Genomic DNA, 22,741 nt, shown 5'->3' with positions numbered 1-22,741 from the left:
ACTTATATCCAAAGATCCTATATCCCCATATGTAAAGAGCGCTTACAAATCAATTAAAAAAATACCCAAGAGGGAAAAAAGTGAGCAGAGATTATGAACAGAAAAGGAAATAAAAATAACACTTATATATACAAAAAGTGCCCAGTCTCACACTTAACAACAGAAATGAAAATTAAAATTACTCTCAAAGATGATTTTTCATTCATCCAATGGGCAAAGGGTAAAGTTTAATGACACACCATGTTGCAATGGTATAGGGAAGCAGGCACTCTTGGAACATCTGAAACAATGTCCAAATTACAAATACATATATCCTTTGGCCCAGCATTTCCTTCTAGGAATCTGTCCTCCAGAGACTGCTCACAAACGTGAAAAATGATATATTACTGCATTCAAGGTTATTCACTGAAGGCACTCTTTGTAATAGCAGCAGATTGGAAACATCCTAAATATCGGCTGGCGGTGGAGCACTGGGACACTTACACATGGAGGCGTGTGCAGCTGGATAAGCACAGACTGATTTGAGTCCATCTCCCAGAATGGTCTTCAGGGGAACAAACAAGGAGAGGAACAGTGTATGTAGTACTTTTTTTTTTACGAGTACAAAAAGGGTGTAACAAAATAACATTTTACTTGCTTGTGTGTGCAAAACTGTAGCAAAATTGGAGGGCTAGGAGACATGGAGAGGGTAGGAGACGGATTTACTTAAAGATGTTTTTTAATGTATTATTTACTGACAATGAAATTCACCCTTCTTAAGAGTACAGTTCCACGAGTTTTGACAAATGTATACATCTGTGTCATCACCACCCCAATCAAGATATTGAAACTTCCATCGCCCCAGAAAATGAGACTTCTCACTGAGTACCCACATCTGCCATTTGAATTTTGTACAATGTGCATACATTTCCTTTTGTAATAAATTTAAATACAGAAGTTAAAATGAAAAATTGTTTCATATCTGTCATCTCATCTGGTCCCTGCAATAACCCAGGAAGGCAAATCTTTCCAGCCCCATTTTACATATCAGACTGAACTTCATTCCTGGAATGACAGAGACTTGCCCCAGAGAGCCGAGTCAGAACTTGAACCCAAGGCTCTCTTTTGTTTTAACAGATTTATTGAGGGATAATTTACATGCCATTTCAAGCGTGCTAGTCAATGGTTTTTAGTATATTCACAGAGTTGTGCAACCATCTAATTTTAGAGCATTTTTTACCCCGAAAGGAAACCCCAGTACCCGTTAGCAGTCACCCCCATTCTCCACCACCACCTCTAACCCTAGGTAGCCACTAACCTACTTTCTGTCTCTGTAGATTTGATTATTCTGGATATTTCAAATCAATGGAATCATATGCTATGTGGTCTTTTGTGACTGGCTAATTTCACTTAGTGATATTGTCTTAGTGTAAAATGCAGGGGGTTTTTGTTTTTTGTTTTTCATTTTTTTCAGATATGGAGTTTATTTAAAATCATGTTAACCTGTGATGTAGGCATTTGGAATAAAAGAGTGGAAAACGAGCTGAATGAGCCTGAGAAAGCATCTGAATCAGCATCATTTTACCCGCAAGGAAGCTGAGGCCCACGAAGTGCAGTTACTTGCCCAAGTCAAAGGTTAGTTGGCAGCAAGTCTACAGTGAAAATTTAGATTCCCTTCTTCCTACTCCACTGCTTCTCCTTCTGACAAATACTTGGCCTACGCAGTTTAGAATCCTAGATCCCTCTTCTCCAACTTCTACAGAGACGGCAAGATGTGGAGAGGAAAGGAAAGGGACGATCCACGCCTGCATCCTTTGACACATGCCTCTGTAGAATCTTGAATTAATCATTCTCTTCCCATTTCCACTGCCATGCCATAGTGCTGGCCCAACGCCTGCCCAGAAGACTTCTGCAGGAGCTTCAAAGCTGAGATTCATATATGTTGTAGCATATGTCACAATATCATTCCTTTTGATTGGCTGATAATATTCCATTGTATGGATGGACCACATGTTATTATCCATTCATTAGCTGATGGACATTTGGGTTGTTTCCGCTTTGGGGATACTACGAACATGCTGCTATGAACATTTACGTAGTTTTTACATTAACATATGTTTTCATTTCTCTTGGGTATATACCAAGGAGTGGAATTGCCGGTCATATGGTAACTCTGTGTTTAACATTTTGAAGAACTCCCAAACTGTTTCCAAAGTGGATGCAACATTTCATATTTCCACCAGCAGTGTGTATGTTTCAATTTCTCCACACCCTCACCACCACTTGTTTTTATCTGTCTATTTGATTCTGGCCATCCCAGTGGGAGTGAAAGGGTATCTCATTGTGGCTTTGATTTGCATTTCCCAATGGCTAATAATGTTGAGCATCTTTTCATGAGCTTCTTGGCCTTTGTAAATCTTCTTTGGAGAAGTATCTACTAGGATCCTTGTCCACGGCCAGGAGGCTATTTATCTTTTTATTATTGAGTTGTAAGAGTTCTTTATATATTCTAGACACAAGTTCCTAATTAGATTCATAATTTGCAAATATTTTCTCCCTTTCTATAGGTTGTTTTTTCACTTTCTTGTTGGAATTGTTTGCAGCACAAAAGTTTTTAATTTTGATGAAGTCCAATTTTTTTTTTTTCTTTTCGTTGCTTGTGCTTTTGATGTCGTATCTAAGAAGCCTTTGCCTAAGGTGAAGATTTACTCCTATGTTTTCTTCTAAGAGTTTTATAGTTTCAGCCCTTACATTTAGGTCTTTGATCCACTGAGTTATTTTTCAGATGCTGTGAAAAAGGGATCCAATTTCATTCTTTTGCACGTGTTGTTGGTCCCAGCACCATCTGTTGAAAAGACTGTTTTTTCTCCATTGAATCATCTTGGCCCCCTTGGCAAAAATAAAGTGACCGTAAATACAAGGGTTTATTTCTGCACCCTCAGTTCTACCCCATCGGTGTACATGTCTCTATCCTTCTGCCAGACCACTGTCCCGGTCACTGTAGAAGTCTGACAGGGGGACGTGTGAGACCTCTGCTTCGTTCTTCATTTGCAAGATCGTTTTGGCTCTTTGGGGCCCTTTACTCTTGAACTCAGTGCAAACCCTTGGCTTATCCCTCAGCCTCTCTGGCTGCCTACAGCACACGTAGGAGCCCTGATAACTCAATATTACCAACAATGGAATTGCTACCAACAAAGGGCACATTTTTTAAGCACCTACTGTATGCCAGTACTTACTGTGGGTAAGTACTTGACGTTCATTAATTCTTTCATGCCATGGCGACACGGAGGCACCAGGAGTCCAAGAAACTAGTCCAAGGTCACACACACGGTCAGTGAACAGCTACCACGGTCCAGCCGCTTGTCTACAGCACCTGGGCTCTTTCATTGGCTTTCACATGTAATCTTGCAAATTTTCAAACATACAGAAGAGTTGAAATAATTTTATAGTGACACCCAAACGCCCACAGCAGACGTTTGGCTCCACTTGCTTTATCACCTTTCTCTCCAGCCCCCAGGAATCTACCACTTTCCCAGTCGGCTGCAGATGTCCGTACACGACACCCCTAAATAGGCAGCGCGCACAGCACAAACGAGTTCAATGTTCGTTACGGATTTTTAAATTCTTTGGAGTAAAATTGATAATGAAATGTAGAAACATCAGGGGGGCCATCGAATGCTCTAACGTGTACTCTGCAGCCCAAACCCCCATTGAGAGACAGAACATTCACTCCAAAAATGCCCACGTGCCCCGGCCCCCCGCGCCACCCTGGCTCCGACTTTTTCCACCGTAGGTTGGCTTACCCTCTTCCGGAATTTCATACACTTGGGGTCACAGAGTATGCCCTCCCTGGGTCTGGTTCCTCCCACCCCGTCCAAGGTGTGTGTCCGCTGGCTGCTGTTTCGCTGAGCGGCGCTGCGGCGTACGCGCACCACGGCCGCTCTTCCCCATCCTGGGGCTGGGCGCCTGCAGGCCTCGCAGCGCCACCCCCATGGCATTTCTCAGTCTGAGGAAGGCAGAGAGACCCTCCCAGCCTCCAGACACCGCGTTGCTCCCCCGTGGCCTCAGCTCTGGCCTCTCGCCGGCTCACCTGCGTGACCTCTGTTCGCACCTGTGTTCCCCACCTGCTCCTCAGGGCCATCTCTCCAGCTGCACACCGATCGGAGGAAATGGGGGCCATGTCGCCTCCTTGGAAGCCAGAGGTTGCAGAAATGCACGTCTTTGTTGGCATCTTGCGTCTGCGATAAACCACACGATATGCTGTTGGGTGGAGAAATCAACAGAGTGTGAACTGCATAGTAGATTCAATCCCAGTTTTGCAAAGAAAAAATGTATGTGTGCGTAGAAGAAAGACCTGGCCGAATGACGGTGCTTTTCGTTCTCTTTTTTTTTTTTTTCCCAGAATTGTCCCTCTTGACGATTAGGAATGTGGATTACGACGGCCGGGGCTGTTGTGGCACATGAGGCCCGCAGGAGAGAACAGCAGAGCTCGGGCCCGCTCTGAGGCACCCTGCCCTCAGGGACCCTGAGATGTTGGGTCTGTGTCCCTGACAGGCGCGGCCCAGGGCCACCGTCAAGGACCAACCAATGTTTGCAGACTGGATGCGGGCAGGAAGGACAGATGGACAGACAGACAGAGGGGGCCTCACACCTGGGTCGGGTCCATTGCGTCTCCAAGTTCTGGGAACTAACAGGCAGCCTTTCCCGGGGCTGCAGAGGTGGGGCTGGGAAAGCTGTCCCAAAGGGGCTCGCACCCCCTCGTGCTTTGAGGGCTGGGGCTGCTCTCCTACAGCGTGAGAGGCCGGGGACCACAGCTCCAGGCCCCAGTCACTTGAGCCCCCCCGGGATTTTTCCTACTCACTGAAGGACTAGGCCAGAAAATAACAGAGATGACATTTACGAGCTTTGAAGTGGACTGAGAGGTATTTTATTTCTTAAAAACCGTTTCAGCCACCAGGATTTCTTTCTTGGAAGGAAAGATCAAGGACGTCGAGGCTGGTAGGGAATGGCCCCGGGGGGGCCCCCAGGTCCCTCCAGGGACTCCAAGATGGAGGTGCCGTCGGAGGCCACAAGTGGACGTGGCCTTGAACACGTGTGGACCCCTGCCGACACAATGAAAGCGGCTGCAGCAGCGGCCCTTCCCCCACTTCTCATGTGAGCCCCTGGGGTCAGGGCCAGTCAGAGCAGTGTCACCTTTGGGCAAAGTACTCACAGTAGGTGTCACAGTAGGTGTCACAGTAGGTGCTTCGGGACCGAGCCACAGGCGTGCCCTTCCTCACAGGTGGGCCGTCAGCGTGTAACCCTGCTGCCCTGCTTGGTGGGGACCCTGATGCCCACCCTTCTCCCTGGGAGACCTGCTGCAGCCCAGCCCGCGGGGCGCAGGAGCCCGGGCGCAGGAGGGCGGGTCTGGGTTCAGCGGGTGCTCGTCCCCTTCTGAGGGTATGGCCCCCTCACCTCCAGGCCTGTGCTCACATCTGTGCCCCTGCATGGCATGCTGTCCAGCACGCTGGCTGGCCTGCCCCAGGCCTCTGCCCTTCAGACCCAGCTTGGGTGTCCTGGGCCGGTTCAGGTGCCCGTGCACGCCCGTCACCTGGGCTGGGGTCGTGGTTCCTGGTCGGGGATCACCTTGCAGGAAGGGGCTTTTGCCAGTGCCCCGGAGCCCCAGTGCCCCTCACAGGACTTGAACTGACCTGGCTGGAGGGGGCGGCGGGGGTGGGATCCCAGGGGAGGGACAGGCAAGTGGGTCCAGGGAACAGAGGCCAACTCCGCCCCTCCCCCTGGCAGTCTCCATGCCAACCGACTGTCCCATCTCCTGCTTCGGTGTCAGCTGCTCTCCGTTCCCAGAGGGCCCCCTGCCCCCACGGACAGGCCACTTACCCTGAGCCCCCGTCAGGATGGAAAACCAGGCACAAGTAGGAGATTTGGGCCAGGAGGTGCCCTGCTGCAGGGAACGATTGATTGAGTTTCCTCCAGGAATGAGGCCAGTGCCTCCGTCCTTCCTGGCCGAGCGCCCTCCCTCTGGCCTGATCCGTGGGTCAGAGGCGTGTGGACGAGAGTCCAGGGGGTGGCCTTCCTCACAGCCACCCTGATCCACCCCTTCCTGGGTCCATGTCGACGCCTCTGCAGGGCAGCCTGGGATCTACAGCTGCAGGCCTCAGATCCCGCCAGGCTGCCCAGCCCCTGGGCCTCCACTAAAGCACCAACTAGTGTGGGAGGTGGCCCCTCCACCACCTCCTTGCAGGACATGCCCCCCCAATTACTTTTGAGAAAAATACACACCGCCCCTTGTGTTACTGGCCTTTCTTCTCCCACTCAAGCCTCCTGGCCCAGTGGGGCATCAGGATGTGCTTGATTTCCTCCAATGTCAGGGAGCTCAGTACTCAGCCCTGGCAGCTGCTGGCTTTATGCACCTACATGTCCCATCTGGCTCTGTCTTGAGAAGGGCTGAGCACGCCGTCCTGCCCCAGACAGGGCGGCTCCTCGGGCCATCTCAGGGCAGCCTGTGGTGGGCCCACCTCTGAGGCCTCCTGGCCTCAGCTCAGTCCTTGGCCCAGCCCTGCCTGCCCCGTCCCACGTGACCTCCACCCGCACCTCCTCGCCTCCCCTGCATCTCTGCAAAGGTGTCCCCAGCTCTCCTGGCTGTGCAGCCACCAGCGCCCCCTGGAGCTGACCTCTCGGGGGTCTGGGCTTCGCGGGCTAATGGGCAGCAGCCCGGGACAGGCTGTGATGGACGCCAGCAGGGCAGGGACCCAGCTTTATGATGGACCGTCAAGTGGGCAGCAGATAAAACGCCTACCCAGTGTGACAGAAGCAAGATATAAAAAGCCTCCACAGCGCCTTTTTATTGACTAGAAATCTTGTCCTTCATGTCCCATTATCTCCCGGGCTAACAGGCTGCACACTGAAGCTGAAAGGAAGTCGGTGTCCTGGCCACAGGGAGACGCGGGCTCCCAGGGTGCCCGACGCGGCCTGGGGCCCCCGGTCATCCCGCAGCATCAGTGAACCCCTCCCAGGACTGTCCGACGTGGCGGGTCACTGCCCCCCATGCACTTTCTCCCCCTTCTTGTTGGGGGTCCGGCAGGACACGATCACCCCTCGTGGAGGCTGCGGGTGGCAAGGGACTTGCCTAAAGCAGAACTGGTCGTAGTTCTGCAGCATGAGTAGAAGCGCAGGTTCTGGGGCCGCCCACCACTCGGCATTCAAGGAGGACGTGCCCCATCTTGCAGTTGGGGCTAAGTCCAGGGATGGGGGGGTTTACCCTGCATCCCTGCAAGTCAGAGGCAATGCTGGGCTGGGACCCAAGGCTATGGGACCCCAGAGGCTCAGGGAGCCCCCGGGAGGGATCAGGCTGGGGTCTGGAGCGTCTGCAGATGGCGGTGGAGCTCCAACCAGACCAACACCCAGAGAACAAGCTTCCCCGGCACCAGGGGTCTGCGGGCCCCAAGGCCCTTACGAGGCCAGCAGGGCAGAGATGGAGGACAGGCTCCTTCTGAGGCAGGTTATGCCCCGCAGGCTGGAGGCCAGCAGGGGGAGGGCTCAGGAGGGGCTTCCGGGCGGCCTCAGCCCGGGGCTGGCTCCTGGGGGTCCTGGAGCCTCGTTGCCCGCCCGAGCCCCCGGCCGGGGTCTCCAGGGGCCCCCTGTTCCTGTCCTGTGCCGGCCCCTCTCCCAGTCCCCTCAGGCAGGTGGCAGCTGCTCTCCTGCTCCACGCCCGGCCCAGCACCCCAGGGACCGCGCGAGCCGGAAACGTCTGTGGCTCAAAGGAGGCCGGGAGGCACGTTGATCTAAATGAAGGGCCGTTTCTTCCTTCCAGAATAGCTGGGCCCGCGGCACCTCCAAGGAGCCTGGGTCTGGCTGGCCAGTCGCGGCACGCGGAGCTTGTAATGAATAAAAATGGGTAATGATGGACCATCTGTCCCAGCCCGTGCTCCATGGCGGGGCCACGCTGAGCCCTCATTAGGCATTCCTCGGCTGTATCCCCACAGATGTTGACAGTGGCCGTGGGGCTCCTGCGGGAAGACGGGGTTGAACAGATTTAGGCAAACAGCACAGAGAAGGCTGGGTCTCAGTGAAGGAGCTCACGCGGGGTCAGCCTGAGTGAGACCCACGGGCAGGTCCCCGCCGTCTGGCGTCCACCCGGGAAGGTGGGACGGGGTGCAGACTGCGCGTGGGGGGGCCTGGCCTCACCTGCTCCCTGCACGACCTTGGGCGAGTGCCGGACCGCTGCGGGCCTCCACTCCGGGCTGCGGGGAGCAGGGCAGGGCCCCAGGACGGGGCTCAGAGTGTGTGTTGGAAACACAGGGATCAGGGATCAGGACCCCCAGAGCCTTTAGTTTGCTCACGTGCAAAGGAGGTCGCTGTCCGTGGAGTCTAGTTGGTGGCCAGTGGACAGAGGGGGCCTCGTGTCTTGGAACTCTTGGAAGGTGCTGGTCAGGGCTTACTCTCCTTGACAAGCTGGTCACCCCTGTGCTCCTGCCAGAGACCCGCACCCTGGAAAAGGCCTGCGGGCCAGGAGCTACTCCTTGCCCCGGGGGAGTCCACCAGCAGGAGACGGGGCTGGGCACCCTGGATGCCCACGGCTTCCAGCCCAGTGAGAGTCAGACAAGCAAAGAGGGAGCTGCCGGGAAATCGGGGTTCAGCACGGCGGAGGTGCCGGGAGAGGAAGCGCCCCCAGAGGTCTGGGGCGGCAGGGAGCCTGGGCAGACGCAGAGGCAGGGTTTGCCCTCTTGGAATCCCAAAGCTTTGGGCTCTGCGGTGTGTCACTGCGCCCCAAGCTGGCTCCCCTCTGGACGAGTGGCCAAATGCCCCCGGGTGGGGCCCTCCCACGCAGGGCAAGGGTAGCTGGCCTTGCATACGGCCGGGAACAGGCATGCACAGAGAGGGGCACTGAGATGCAGAGCCAGGCGGCCTGCGCAAGGTCACGCAGCGTAAGCAGTGGAGCCTGACTCCCTCCAGGCAGAGGGAAGCCCCAGCTCACCCCGACCCGGACCTCGAAGGCCTTCCCCACCCCCTCCGCAGCTGCCAGAACCGAGTTCTCCTGCGGTATCTCTGCCCCTCGTCCCCTATTTCCCTCCGGTGTCTCTACAGCACTGTGAGAGTGAATCTCTCAAGATGGACCTCATCTTAGAGGCGATCACTCAGGTCTCCCCTGCGGACACGGGTACTGAACACAGGCCGCAGCAGAGGATCTCTGCCTGCTCGGCAGCTCTTGGCCCTCTGTCCGTCCTTTGCTGTCCTGTCAGCTGACCCCACCCCTCCTGGCGAGTGCACCCACCCACCTGTGTCTCCCGGGTCCCAAGGGACAGCTAGCTGAGCAGGCCCTGGCCGCGGGCCCGTGACATCGGACCCCAGGCCTCTCTGGTTACCCGCCTGGGTAACCCGAGGCCTGCCTGGCTCACCCCCAGAGAAGCCAAGCCCCCAGCTTTGTCCCCACACAATGGTGCACTCGCCCAGAAAGTGCAATCAGAGAGGACGTGTTTGTTCCAGGGGCAGCCAGCCTGGCCGGACCCTCGGTGCCCATGGAGGTCAGAAGGGAAACTGAGGCCCAGGGGAAGCCAGCCCTTCCATGCAGAATGGGGTCAGAGTGGAGACAGGAACCCAGACCCCCTGGGCACCAGGCCAGGGGTCTTTCCCACCCGGCGTCTCCTGCCAGCCTCACTGCAATGGAGGTAAAGCCCCCTCAGGCAGGGGTCAAGGATAGAAGAGGGTGCAGGGAGCCTGGAAAGCTATGGAGGTGCCCAAGGGCAAGGGGGTGGAGAGGAGCGTGTCATTAGCAGCACGAATATTCATGAGTCCTATGAATATTCATAGCAATCTCCTACCACTGATAAGGGAGAAGCTGGGCTGGGAGGGAGAATCCATTACTCACTTGTCTGGCCAACCTGGGGCCAGAACCTGGACAGTGGCCCTGGGCCTTGCGGCCCATCCACCAGCAGACCCAACAGGGACCCCTCTCCAAAGGTTGCCAAGGAGCAGGGGCCAGCGAGGGCCTGGCCAGGGTTAGAGGCCCACATGGCCTCTCCCTGCCACGGACGTGGTCTCCTGGGCCCAGCTGGTCATGGACGCCTGGGCGTGGCAGGCGGGGGGAAGAGCGGCCAGGAGCTGGGAAGAGGCTGCAGCTGCTGGAAACAGGATCCCCTGGGGGCTGATGAGGACAAGATTAATGTCAGGGGTGTAGGGAGCCCAGAGAAGGAAAGCGAGGACGGCTCAGAGAGGGTCAGTAACTCGCCCGAGGTCACACAGCAAAACAATGAGGCAGTCCAGGGCTCCATTCTGTAAGTGTATAAGTGTGGGGTGGGGGCTCTGGTATGCAGGAGGGTGACACCTGAGCTGGTTCCTACCCTAGGACAGGTGCGTGATTCTTCCCACACTTAGTAGGCCCTCAATTTGTATATGTCCAATGAATGAATGATCCACAGCTCCACGTGTGTCTGTATTTTAAAGGGAGAACCGAGTCTCAGAGGAAGGGCCCCGTCCCAGGTCATGCTGGAGGGCACGATGGGCCAGCCCCTGTCTCACTGGGTTATGCCTGCAGGTTAGACACAGATCTTTGTGGAAAACCACCGTCTTTGGCGATCCTGAGCCGTTAGGAGCGGGCCGACTCCGCCAGCAGCCCCGCCTCTCTGTGACCTCAGTCCCTCCTAATACATGGAGCTGAGAAAGGTGTGCAGGTGATACTCACCTGCAGGAAAACAGAAGACTCAGGAGACCAGGGGCCGTTGAGAGTGGAGGGCGGCAGGGCTGGGCTGAGACAGGACAGGGCAGGTGGACAGGAGGGGCCCAAGGCCAAGGGAGGCCTGAGTCTCTGGAGCAAATCCCGAGGCTGAAAGGGTGAGCGCACGTGCCCGTCTGCGTGGTGACAAAGCAGGCAGGGCACCACGTTGATAGGAAGTCAAATGAGGAGGCTGACAGTTTGTGGGGGACTAAAATAATCATAAATGATGGTTTTTATTAAAAAGTATCACTGGGAAAATGTAGGCTCATTCCAGAAGCCCAAAAAGAACCCAAAATGTAATAAGGGGGTAGAGAGGAGATGGGGAATGGAAAATTAAAATCATGAAAATAGCCCAAGAAAATCTTCTGATATCTGCTGGCGGTGGCGGGAGGGAAGGAGGGAAGGAAGGAGGAAGGGAGGGTGTCATGTAGTGTGAAGTGATAAACATTATTCTGCAGCCGAAACAGCGCGAGGGCGGGAGGAGGAGGGACAGATAATCTATCACGGAGGTGTGATGGATGTTCCTGCTGCGGACAAGGAGGCCAGGCCAGCCGCGGGCCCAGCAGGAGCCCAGGTCCCCGGGAGAGTGGGGACAGCCTCTGGTGGCCCTGGGCAGCTGAAGTTACACGGTGTCCGGGCCTGAAGGGCCTGGGGCTCATGGAATCCAATCTGGATGAGAGAAGGGAAACAGGTCCAGAGAGGGGAGGCCGGGGCCCAGAGTCACACAGCAATCCAGGGTCAGGGAGAGGCAGGAACATGGGCCTCCTGGGGACAGGGGAGGTGGGGACGGAGCAGCAGCTGGACCCCCAGATCCAGGCCTCCCTCAGGGAGGAGTCGGGAGACCTCGCTACCTCCTACCAGCTCCTGCCAAGCCGGTGGCCGCAGCAGCCCCCCATCCCCACGGGGGTACGGGCTGGGGATCCAGTCTGGGTGTGAATCCCGAGTCAGCCACTCCCCCCGAGAAAGTCCCCCGGCGCACAAGTCCCGTCAGGACGTGGAAGGTGGTCGGCGCGCAGTGCCGGGCACAGGGCAGGGGTCCCCTCTACATCCACGGCTGGCCCTGGAGCTTCTGGTGCCGTGTCACTCAGGGGGCTCTACCTGGGGTTCCCTCCGGTGAAGCAGGGGATGCTAACCCCTGCCGTGTCTAAAGACAAAAGAAAGAGAACCCAGACTCTCTCAGGTCAGGTGTCATCTACGCTGTCTTTGCCTGGAATCAGAAATAATCGACCTGCAGGTTCTGGCTAAGGTGGCAGGGTGGCAGGAAGGAGCGACGTGGCCCGGGCTCAGGGGCGTCCGGGCCTATTGAACCCCTCTGGACCTCGGGAGACGGAAGGCAGTCGGGACATCACCTCCCTCCCTGCCAGGGGCTGCGGGGGCAGCTGGTCAGCCAGTACCAGGACGGGCAGGCGATGGGGGTGGTCCAGCCAGCCCCACCCTGGGCCCACAGGGACCCTGGGCCACCCGGCTCAGCGGCACACCTGAGACCCCTGCACGGCAGGTGGGGAGGGGAAGGTGGAGGCTAGGCCTGGAGAAGCAAGGAGAGAGCCAGAGGCAGAGACCCCAGGACCGCTCCCCGGACTCCACCTCCCAGGACCCCTGCTCTCCCAGGGTCCCTCCGGGCACCGCTGTCCTCCCAACCCTGGGTCCCCTGCCTCCCTGGGTGCATCCCCCCCACACCCCTCTGCCCTGTAATTAAAGGCGATCTCAACCCCCTTTCAGGAAAGTTTGGGAGGAAAAGGAGCAAACCCCCTTCCGCAGCCTCTGAGCCACTTTGATCAGAGCGGGGGAGAGGCCACGCCCCCTCTCCGCTTGGGACGGAAGCAGCCTCGGCTTTGAAGCTCTGGGAACCCCAGTTCCCACCCACAGTCCTGTCCCTCTGCTGCAGGAGAAAGGGTTTGGGGTCCATGCCAACCATGGGCTGCAGGGCGGGGAGCTGCGCTGCGGTCACAGCCTTGGGCGCCTCCAGGAAATGGGGGGTCAGAACCGGCCCCTCAGGGGCTGTGAGGACAGGATGGAACTGCCTGCCCGACCACCACGGCCGGGACCTGCCTGCTGCGGGGAGCTGTGACCACCGGGGACCCCAGGGAGAGAAGAGTGTCCCCGACACCCCCCTTCAGGCATCCTGGGTCTATGTGGGCCCCCTGATGGGAGGGTGCAGGGCACCCAAGTCCCCCAGCCACGTCTCGGGACCCCAAGTCCAGGATCCTTTCGGGGCTTGGGGATTCATGAGGCTGTTGCCTCCTAGGGCCCAACCCCGCGAGGCTGCGCCCATCCCCCTTTGGCTGCAGAAGGCTCTGTGGGGTCCGCAGGCTGTTGGCTGCAAGGAGAATGGGGAGGGCCCGTTCATCCTGCTCGGAGACTGCAAAGGGGGCCTGGAAGGGCGGTGACCATGGCCGTGACAAGCAGCATCTCCTGGGCGCTTTGCAAGGAAGGGGAGAAGGATGGGGGGCGTGAGTGCCTGAAGGGTTCAGGGTGGGGTTTTGGTTTCTTGAGGAAGTTGAGGTGGATTTCCATACGACTGAGTTTTCCCTCTGAAATTGGTTAAAGGCCTTCCTGGGTTCGGGAAACAAGGAGGCGAAGGAGGAAGGAGACAAAACCAGGCCCTGCGAATGAGGCCCAGCCAGCAAGAGAGGCCAAGGAGGCGGCGCCCTGCTCAGAGGAGCTGAGAGGCTGCGCCGGCCCAGCTGTCACAGCTCCTGAGCCCCTGCGTTCAGGACACCGGAAAAAACCACTGCGATCAAGCCATCAGCCACTGGCGGCCTGGGCCTCTCCTCCCAAGCGCTGGAGGAATTTTTCAACAGATGCAAATGACTTTCTTCGGGGGGAGGGGAGCAAAGCTTCCTTCCCCACAGAGATGCCCAGAATCCTGAACTGCCCCTGGGCCCCAGCACGGCCCTCACACGCCTCTCCCCACGACTGGGGGCCGCCCCAGTGCCAGCCCCCATCCTGGGCCCCATCCATCTAACCGAGGAACGCCAGGGCAGACAAGGCAACAAGCCACAGGAAGGATGCAGAGGAGGGAAGCTGGCCCGCAGTGCAAGACGGGCTTCGTTCATCCTGAGCAGAGGTGGCGGCCTGTGAGGCAGCTCCCCCCGCTCCCCATCCCCGGTCCCCACCCCAGACCAGGGCGGATCTGCCGCCAGGACCCCCGGCACCCCTCACCTGGCTCCCCGCCCCCCCTGCATATGACACCGCAGCCCCCCCCATCCCTAACATTTCCCGAGGGTCGATTAGGATGTCTGGAGTTGATTAGACTCTGACACTGATGAAACCCAGAGGTAATTAGTGAAAGAAAAAAAAAGTTTTGATTAGTCCTCAGCATAATTCTCTCCAATTATTCAAAGTTCATGCCTGCAGGGGGTGGAATATCTCCAGGAATATTTATTTATATCCCGATTTTTTTCATCAACTTTGTGAATCTAGTTAATAATCAATCACCAGGCCTGAACTTGTTAACTTGGAGACTTTGATGGGGCCAAGCCGGTCTGACGCGCAGGGGCTCAGCCAAGGGACACTGGGGCCTGTCTCTTCTCCCCCGGAAGAAGCCTGGGGTCGCCACCGACATGTGTCGCTTGGGGCTCACCTGGAGCTTGTCAGGGGCAGGGTCGGTGGCAGGCCCTTCCCGTGGGTAGGAAAGTGGGAGGAGGTAGGAGCGGCCACGCACCCGGGCCACGGGAGGTGGCCCCCGCAGCAGGGCTCCTGTCCTGGGACGACCTCTGAGTGGAGGCTAACGTGGGGTCTTGGCCATCTGCCGCCCCAGGCCCGGCCCGCCCTGCCCTCCCCGGTGCCCGGACTGCAGCCGGCCCTCAGCCCCGCACGGCACTCACGTTGCCAAGCTGTGCACACCCCCAGTGGTCAAGGAGGCCCCTGCTGGTGGCTTAAGGCCCAGGCCGGGTCCTGTCCGTCTGTGGCTGGCAAAACAGGGCAAACTGCTGACAACAGGTGAGAGCGGTGTGGCCGAGGCCCAGCCGCACGGCCGCCAGGTGTGTGCGGGGGGAGAGCCCGCTTCCCACTCCGAGCCTCAGCAAAGTCTCACGGGGACAGGCAGGGTCCCGGAGGACCCCTGATGTTTTGGGGAAGTCCCAGGGCAGATATGGGGACACCATGGCGACTCTGAACTTGGAGCACAATTGCTTGGGGACAGTGTGTAATTCTGTTTCCTGGTATTGCCCAGCTCAGGCCTCCTATAGCTCATGGACCAGGTGAATGGGGGTGGCGGGGAGGGAGGGGTCTGTTAATGGAAGGAGAACATCCAACATTAAAGAGAAAGGTTTTCAGGCTTCCCTGGTGGCGCAGTGGTTAGGAATCTGCCTGCCAATGCCAGGGGACACGGGCTTGAGCCCTGGTCCGGGAAGATCCCACATGCCGCGGAGCAACTAAGCCCGTGCACCGCAACTACTGAGCCTGGGCTCTAGAGCCTGTGAGCCACAACTACTGAGCCTGCGAGCCACAACTACTGAAGCCCGTGCGCCTAGAGCCCGTGCTCCGCAACAAGAGAAGCCACCGCAATGAGAAGCCCGTGCACCGCAATGAAGAGTAGCCCCCGTTCGCCACAACTAGAGAAAGCCCGCGTGCAGCAACGAAGACCCAACGCAGCCCAAAATAAATAAATGAATACAAATGAAAGAGAAAGGCTTTCCATCGTCAGGAAAGTGCCGCAGCCTCTGATGCAGGTGAACAGAGCCCTCCCCAACCAGGCCGTGCCCCTCCCCCTCCCCCCTCAGACCCTCCAAGTTAACAAGCTCTTGGCCTTTGCAGATCTGGAAAGCTAACGCACGGTTTAGCTTTTGCCCTCAGAGGCCATGGGGCAGAGCACCCGGCAGGGCTGGAATCCTTGGCGGGCTCTGGGCTGGGTGAATCAGGGTCCTTTCTGCCTGCAGAGTGTGGGGTCCATGCAGGTGCAGCCCTAAAAATGGTCGTCTCACTACTTTCATGTCCCACACGCCCTTCCAGAACCCTCCACTGCCGTGCCGAGGGGTGGAGCCTGCCCCAGCCCTGCGTTTGCGGTGGTCCCCGGACGTAGTGTGATGAAGTGATGTTCTGTGACTCCTGAGGCTGGTCACAAACGGCGATACCACCACCACCACCTGGCTCTGTCTTGGGGACGCAGACACCCTCCTCTGCCCACAGACTGCCCCCACTGGAGCTCACCGTCTGGAACGAGGCCCCTTCACCCGGGCAGGATGCCCTACCCAGTGCCTCGGGCAGCAGAGACCAGCGTCCAGTGCACGCCCAGCCCCGCCCAAGGTGCAGATTTGGGAGCAGAATAAACCGCTGTTGTTTCAGGCCACTGAGCTCGGGGCGCTCTGTGATGCAGCAATAGTACCATCAGAACAGGGGGAGCAGGGCGGGGCTGGGCTGCAGTGGTCCAAGCTGCGCCCCAGCTCCCCGGCTCTGCCCCCACTCCCACCCCCGGCTCCAGGCGTGAGCGGCTTCCGGGAGGACACGAGGCCAGGGCTGCCTCAGCCTCCTTTTCCTTCTGGTCCTCACTCCGGAACTGAAGGCTCCAGTTTCCAGTGCGGAGGCTCAGAGCTCCGCCTCCCTCTGCCCTCCCTCTTCCCTGCTGCCGTCCAGAAGGGCCCGCCTCAGCATCGGATGATGCTCTTTTTGGATTAATTTAGCCCAAACCAGCAAGGGCTCTCCTCATTCGGTTTTAATGGGGAGCTTATTAGCTGGGCGGTTCAGGGAAGGCTATTTGCTCTGTCTGCCCAGGTAATGCTGCTTTAAATCCAGCCAAGAGGAAGTTCGGAGACACCCCCGTTCCCCTGTTCCCGGGAAGGTCCAGCAACCCCACCAAGACGAAGGAAGAAGAGGGAACTGGGCATCCACTGGCCACAGTAAGAGGCCTGGCTGCCGGGTCCGGCGTTGCCACTGACCCACTGGCCAATCCCAGTGAACACCCCACCCCACTCCCGGCCTCAGTTTCCACATGTGCGCCCTGACAGAGTTGGGCGAGATGAAGACGACACGGGGAGATATAATCGTTCAGTGCTTGCCACGTGCTGGCCCAAGTAACAGCATTCACCGGCGAAACGAATCCTGCCAACAACCCAGGGAGGGGGTGCTCGATCTGCCCGGTTACAGGGAGCTGCTGGGAACATCGTGCACCATTTCTGTGGGACATATGCGTGCGTCTCTCTTGGGTGAGAACCTAGGAGCCGAGCAGCTGGGTCTGGGTCGAGGGCAGGTGTATGTTTCACTTCCCAAAGTGGCTGCCCCGCTTTCCACCCCCTGTCGGTGGACGACTGCTCCAGCTGACCACCCCCTCGCCAACACCCGCTGTGGTCAGTCTTTCTCATTCTAGCCTTTCTAGGAGGTGTGAGGCGATACCGTGCTGCGGTTCTCCTTTGCCTTTTCCTAATGACTAATGATATTGAGCATCTTTTCAATGTGCTGATCTGCCGCGTCTTCTTTACTGAAATGTCTGTTTAAATACTCGGCCCATTTAAAAAACTGGGCTCTGAGTCTTCTTATCACTGAGTTATGAAAGATCTTTATATATTCTGAATACAAGTCCTTCGTCAGATATATGTTTTGCAAATATTTTCTTCTAGTCTGCAGCATGCCTTTTCGTGGGATAAAAACTTAGGGACCTTGGGTTTGGCAAACATTTCTCAAATGTGACACAAAAAGCACGGATTGTAAAATAAAGTGGACTTGATGAATATTTAACGTGTTTACCCTTCAAAAGACACTGTAGGGCTTCCCTGGTGGCTCAGTGGTTAAGAATCCGCCTGCCAATGAAGGGGACACGGGTTCGAGCCCTGGTCCAGGGAGATCCCACATGCCGTGGAGCAACTAAGCCCGTGCGCCACAACTACTGAGCCTGCGCTCTAGAGCCCGCAAGCCACAACTACTGAGCCCGCACGCCTAGAGCCCGTGCTCCACAACAAGAGAAGCCACCACAATGAGAAGCCCGCGCACCGCAACAAAGAGTAGCCCCCGCTCGCCACAACTAGAGAAAGCCCGCGTGCAGCAACGAAGACCCAACGCAGCCAAAAAAAACCCCAAACAAACAAGTAAATAAATAAATCTCTTAAAAAAAAAAAAAGTTCTAAAATAAAAAGACACTGTGGTGCCCATTTTAAAGATGGGAAAAGTGAGACTTGAAGGGCTAAAGCATCTTGCCTTTCCTCTGTGAGTCTGGGCAGGAGTGTGGTGAGGGGAAGAAAAGGACTCGACTGGGGTGACCCGGCTCCCTGCTCAGCTCTGTGGCCTCAGAATCTTATCCAAATCACTGTCTGGCCCCCACTGGCTGCCGAGGGGGTGGGAGACCACAGCGCTGCCCAACGACGCACCCCTACTGCTGAGTCGTGGTGCCAGTCTTGCAGCCAGGGGTCTGGCCCCAGGGGAGGTTCTGAGGCTCAGAGAGCGGGTGTGTGCCCCGTGGCTGCAGGGCTGGGGGCTCCCAGGAAGGCTGGGAAGCAGAGACTGTCAGAGACCGTGGAGCAGCCGGAGGCGGCCTTGGGAGAGAAGTCTGGCCCAGAAACAAGGAGTTGGGCACATCTGGGGGCCAGCTGGGGACCCGGGGGGCACTCAGCACAGGCGCTGTGTCGCCACCAAGCCCCTCGTGGGACCTCACAGGCCCCTGCCTCGGCCCCAAGGTCAGACTGGGGCATGGGTCCCCTAGGCTGGTCACACCCTCAGAAGGCATCTACCCTGGTTCACGGATGGCCCAAGAAGGGGGGGGCCCCCGAATCATACAGGGGGGCCACGGTGAGGTAGGGCCAGCCCCAGCATTACCTGCCAGGCGAGGGGGCTTCTCAGTCTCCACTGGGCCTCCCTGCCTCCAGGCCTCTCCCACAGGAGCTGGCGACATAGCAGCCCCCCTGCCACCACTCCAAAACCTGGGATGGCCCCCAATTCCACAGACTGTCCAGGCGCCAGGCCCTGGGCTGGGTGCTGGGGACGCAGAGGAGGGGACATATGGGGACGCGGTTCCTGCTGGCCGACGTCTCAACCGGGTGTCCCAGGCCCTCTGTACGGCTCTGGCGGAGTTCTCAGTGCTCTGCCCCTCGCTGACCCACAACTGGCCCATCCTTCTTAGCTCTGGTCTTGCTCTTCTCCTCCAGGATGCCCTCCTGGGCCCCATAAACCCTGGAGGCCCAGCTTGGGGCACAACAAGGACCAGAGCGACTCACAAAGCCCCCACCTCAGTCCCTTCGTAGGAGAAATGGGACTATCTCAGGGAGGGGCCTATGAGCTAACGTGCGCACCTGTCTGCTGGGGGTGCAGAGCGCTTTGGAATCCGGAAAGCGCTTCATGCGCTGGCAGCCTCTGAGGACACGCCCCTCCTGCTACCTGCGCCCTTGCGCCGGCGCTTCCCGTGCTGAATGGGCCGATTCCCAGGGCCGTGAAGCGCTGCACCTCCCCTCCCTGCCATCTTGGGTCACTGGCTCTGGGAGGCCAGCCCCCGTGCCGTGAGGACACCCGGCCTGAGCCGGGGCCAAGTGGGAGGGACCGAGGCCCCGGCCACTACTGAGCCTGAGCCACCTGGACAGGGAGACTCCGGCCGCAGTCAAGCCTTCAGATGCAGCCTCGTGAGAGCCCCTGAGCTGCAACCACCCAGCTAAGCGGCCCCGAGATGACTCACCCCGGAAGTTATGGGAGATACACGCATTGTTTTACTTCACTAAATTTGGGGGAGGTCTGTTATGTAGCAAGAGCTATCGAATACACAAACCATTTGCTTTGTGAACCAAAAATAATGATAATAACAGTGATAAAGTATCTTTGCAGGAGCAGTGGTTGGGAGCGGTCCCCTGGGGGCCACCGTGATGGTGTCGGGTGGGGCTTCCCCATGAAGACACGGAGAAAGCAGGGGTGTCGCGCACTGAGAATCCCCAAACTCACCCAGATTGCCCAGCAGCTGCCTCCAAGTGGTTTCGCCCAGGCAGGGGCTGGAAGGGGGTCTCAGGTCCCCCTTCTCTGCCTCCCCCAGGTCCAATTATTGCCCCTTTCAGCAGGAAAAGCCCTCACACGGTTTCCCCCATCCATGGCTTATGCAATAAAGTCTCTGTTCTCACTCAGAAACGCTTTCTTTCTCAAAAAGCCTTGCCCTTGCAAAAGAAATCCTCTGCGCTTTCAGAATATTGCCTCTGCTGCGAGTTTTTAAAAATTCATCCAGAAAGTCAATTGATTTCTTTGTTCTTCGCTGTGTCTGCTTCCCCCCTGAGGCAGCCGGGGCCCCGATTCAGTGGTCAGAGGCCACAGAGAAACAAGAAAACTGTGAAAAAGACAAAAACCTCCGTTATTAACTCCAGACTATATGCTGTCACAAGTGGGCCCAGGCTGCCAGGGGGTCAGGGTGAGCCCCAGGACCCAGTGTTGGCAGAGCCACGGTGGGTGGATCGGGGTCAGCTGCCTCCCCCAGGCCCCAGGCCCTAGCCTTCCCGCCAGCTCAGAGGCCACCCCCTGGGATGTCAGCCCCGCCAGCCCTGCATGCCACATGCTCAGTCTAGCCAGGGACACACGTGTCGGTGCAAACAGCCCTGGGTGTGCACAGGTGAGGTGGGGAGGTACGGTGGCGGCCAGAGCAGGGCTTCAGGTCACTGCTGATGTCAGCTCAGAGGGTAGAGCAAACCTGAGGCTTCCCCAGGCCCCTGCCCTGCCCTGCCCCTCGGGCCTGAGTGGCCCCCACTGCTCGCCTCTCTGTCCTCTGTGCTTAGCCACTGCCTCCTCGGGGAACCTGGAGGCTCCCACTGGACACAGACAGTGAGGGGCACCCCTGGATGCCCAGTTAATGCCACCTGCACCAAGAGGGCACCCACTGCATTGCCCTGTGATGGGGGCCTGAGCTCCTGGGATCTTGGCACAAATAGGTGCAAGTGGCAATCTGTGTCTGTCCCAGAGTCAGTGGGCGTGAAAACCCCTCTCTGACTTGGCCCAGCTCCTCATCCTTCTTGTGGAAGTCGTGTAACCCTGTCAGCTTCGGATTTTTGACTGTCCTTGTATGGAAGTCAAAGAAAAACAGAGTGTGAAGGGTCCTGGGAAATCACTTCATTCAACCTGCTCGTTTAAAGACAGAGAAACTTAGGTCCTGGAAGGTATTTCTAAACCCCAGTGTCTAGCATGGCTGGTGATCAGGAAGGGACGGGTAGGGGAACACGAAGGTGGGTAGAAGAGGGAAGGATGTGGGTGAAGGATGGGCGGGTGGGTGGGTGGGTGGATGGATGGGTGAATAGGTGAAGGATGTATGAGTGAAGGATGAGTAGTTGGATGAATAGGTAAATGGATGAAGGATGGGTGGGGTGGATGGAGGGATAGATGGGAGTATGGATAGGTGAATAGATGAAGAATGGGTGGGTGGCTGGCTGGCTGGATGGATGGATAGATGGGAATACGGATGGATGAATGGGTGAAAAGTGGATGGTTCGATGGATGGGAACGTGGATGGGTAAACAGGTGAATAAGGCATGGGGGGATGGGAACTCACAGCATTAGCATCCTAATTTTCGTCCACAAAGTAATGAACTTGTCTGGAAATATGATCAAAGCCTTAGGAAAAACTCTTCCCTATACCCAACTCCGATGGGCTCTTCATAGATGGTGGAGAATAAGTGATGATCCCCCCACCGCAGGAAACTCAGTGGGTAATGCAAGGGGCCTGGTGTCTCTATATGGGGGACAACAAACGCGAGTATGTAAGTTCAGAGAGTGGACACAGTGATGGACAGACCGCATCAGGGGAAAGCAGAAGTTCCTGGAAAGTTTAGCCTGCAGGAGAGGAAACAATATAAACCATAACAACTGCCAGCTATCATAGATCAGTGCAAGTCTGCACCAGGTCTGGTTTGGTTTTGTCTTGAGAAATTGACAAGCTATTTGTAAAATTCATATGGAATGCAAAAGGCCTAGATGAGGCAAAGTGATCGAAAAAGAACAAAGTTGGAGCACTAACACAACCTGATTTCAAGACAGATTATAAAACTATAGTGATCAAGACAGTGAGGTATTGGTATAATATAGACACATAGGCATGGAACAGAGAGTCCAGAAATAGACGCACACATACATAGACAGCTAATTTTTGACAAAGGGACAAAGGCAACTTAGTGGAAAAAAAGACAATCATTTCACCCAATGATATTGGAACATTTGGATATCCATATGTTAAAAACAAACAAACAAAAAATTTTGATCCATATCTCACACTACATACAAAATTTAATTCAAATTGGATCATAGACCCAAATGTAAAACCTAGAATTATAAAACTTATAGAATACAACATAGGAGAAAATCTTTGTGACCTTTTGCTTAAGTAAGGATCGTTTAGATATGACATCAAAGGCATGATCCAAAAAATAATAATTAATAAAATGGGCATCGTCAAAAGTAAAAATTCCTGTTCTTTAAAGGTAACTGTAAAGAGAATGAAAGGACAACTCACAGACTGGGGGAAAATATTTGCAAATTGTATATCTGACAAAGAATTTATATACAGAATGTGTAAAGAATTCTCAAAATTCAACAATAATAAACCAAAAAGTCAATTTTAAAATGGGCAAAAGATATGAACAGATACTTCTCCAAAGAAGATATACAAATGGCAAATAAATACCTGAAAAGATGCTCAAAGCTAATAATCATTTGGGAAATACAAATTAAAATCACAATGAGATATCTCTCAGCACCTATTAGAATGACAAAAATCAAAAAGACCAATCATATCAAGCGTTGGTGAAGACTTAGAGGAACTGGAACGCTCATACACTGCTGATGTGAATACAAAACTGTACAACCACTTTGGAAAATAGTTTAGCAGATTCTTAAAAGTTGGAAGTTAAATATATACCTGCCATATGACCAAAACATTTCACTCCTAGGTATTTACCCAAGAGAAATAAAAAGATATGTCCATACAAAGAATTGTACAATAATCTTCATAGCAGCCCAATTTGCAGTAGCCTAAACTGGAAACAACCCAAATGTCCATTGACAGGTGAATAAATAAATTGTGACAAATCCATTCAATGGGATGCTATTCAACAATAAAAAGGAATAAACTATTGATACACACAACATCACCAATAAATCTGAAAAAAAAAG

The 22,741-nt window shown here is 55.7% G+C and overlaps 1 protein-coding gene across 1 annotated transcript in view; it reads right to left on the bottom strand.

Annotated features, from left to right (window-relative positions):
* Positions 1–6,823: 6,823 nt before the first annotated feature.
* The window catches only part of LOC130704888 (uncharacterized), a 51,026-nt gene continuing 35,108 nt past the window's right edge, over positions 6,824–22,741 (bottom strand). The window contains exons 3-4 of the mRNA XM_057529348.1: positions 10,658–10,824; positions 6,824–7,985 (exon numbers count right to left, since the gene is read on the bottom strand). Of these exons, the coding sequence (XP_057385331.1) occupies positions 7,106–7,933 (828 nt within the window). The 5' untranslated portion in view covers positions 7,934–7,985; positions 10,658–10,824 and the 3' untranslated portion in view covers positions 6,824–7,105. The remainder of the gene's footprint in view (positions 7,986–10,657; positions 10,825–22,741) is intronic.

Source organism: Balaenoptera acutorostrata, chromosome 15, assembly GCF_949987535.1.
Source record: "Balaenoptera acutorostrata chromosome 15, mBalAcu1.1, whole genome shotgun sequence".
Lineage (NCBI taxonomy): Eukaryota > Metazoa > Chordata > Mammalia > Artiodactyla > Balaenopteridae > Balaenoptera > Balaenoptera acutorostrata.
Note: the sequence above shows the minus strand (reverse complement) of the source record. Positions and strands in the feature narration are given on the sequence as shown.